General features: G+C 37.1%; 1 protein-coding gene across 1 annotated transcript in view; it reads right to left on the bottom strand.

The window, feature by feature from the left end:
• Positions 1-57: 57 nt before the first annotated feature.
• The window catches only part of LOC103520593 (obscurin-like), a gene marked incomplete at both ends in the record, with an annotated part of 12,242 nt that continues 11,201 nt past the window's right edge, over positions 58-1,098 (bottom strand). The window contains one exon of the mRNA XM_026831646.1: positions 58-203. Coding sequence (XP_026687447.1) covers positions 58-203 — 146 coding nt within the window. The remainder of the gene's footprint in view (positions 204-1,098) is intronic.

The following is a 1,098-nucleotide window of genomic DNA, read 5'->3' as shown; positions in this document are numbered from 1 at the left end:
AAGGTTTTCTGTTGCATTTTTTTCGAAGGCATATCTTCTTTTATATTTCGACATAACTTTCACTTTCCAACTTACCTTATAGTCGACTTTGAATCTGTCCTCGGGCTGGAAGGGCTGTCCATCTCTCAACCATTGAAACTGCGGGGTCTCTCCAGACTTGAGCAGATCTGAGTTCTCCAAACCGTAGAATATGGTCTTATCATCTGAAGCATAGAAAATAGAGAGGTTTAATAAATAAATCATCAAACTATTTCTATATCTGAGCTACTGTGAGACTAAATATGTAATATAATATGTAGTGCTTATTAATACTGCTCGCATAGGACTGATAAGTCTCTTTACTCCAGCAGTAGGTTACTACTATTATTGTGGTCAAATTCTCAAATTATTTTGAGGATGAAATTCCATACCTCGGCTGGGATTGAACCCACGGTCCCACGCCCTCCTGTTTACCAGGCGAGCGTCTTGACCACTACGTCAGGTATATACATAATATCGATATAATAAAATCAGATAGGTAGTAGGTGCGTACAACATTATGTACGTGTACATATATACCACACTTATATCTGTATATAAATAAATGGACCGATTCCAATAATTCCTCATTACATTGTATAGGTTCCCTATTCTATTCATAATAATATGTATGTAGGGTAGGTGCACGGCAGTGCGCCAGGCCAAGTTCCTGCTTCAGCACGCACTGTGTATATTACACGAAATATTTCCACGCTTTATTTTATAATAATATTCCAAATCGTACTATCGTGAAATTTGGACCATATGCATGCATATGCACCTAAATATGCCTACGAAATTTAACAAAGTTCTAGCTTTAACAGAAGGAGTATCACATGCCTTCACATGAAGGATTAAAAAAGCTGGTATCACATGCCTTCAGGCACATTCGATTTGTCAAGGGTATAGGTTTTCATTGCCCTTGGGATCAATTTAATTTGAAGAAACCATTTACTGATGGAAATTGTAATGGAACAATTTTTAACAACTACCTACCTACCTAGTTAAAAAAAAAAAAAAAAAAAAATAAAAAAAAAAAAAAAAAAAAAAACACCCCCCCCCCCCCCCCGGGCCGGTGGG

The sequence above is a fragment of the Diaphorina citri genome, unplaced genomic scaffold (assembly GCF_000475195.1).
Source record: "Diaphorina citri unplaced genomic scaffold, Diaci psyllid genome assembly version 1.1 scaffold3817, whole genome shotgun sequence".
In the NCBI taxonomy this organism is placed as follows: domain Eukaryota; kingdom Metazoa; phylum Arthropoda; class Insecta; order Hemiptera; family Psyllidae; genus Diaphorina; species Diaphorina citri.
Note: the sequence above shows the minus strand (reverse complement) of the source record. Positions and strands in the feature narration are given on the sequence as shown.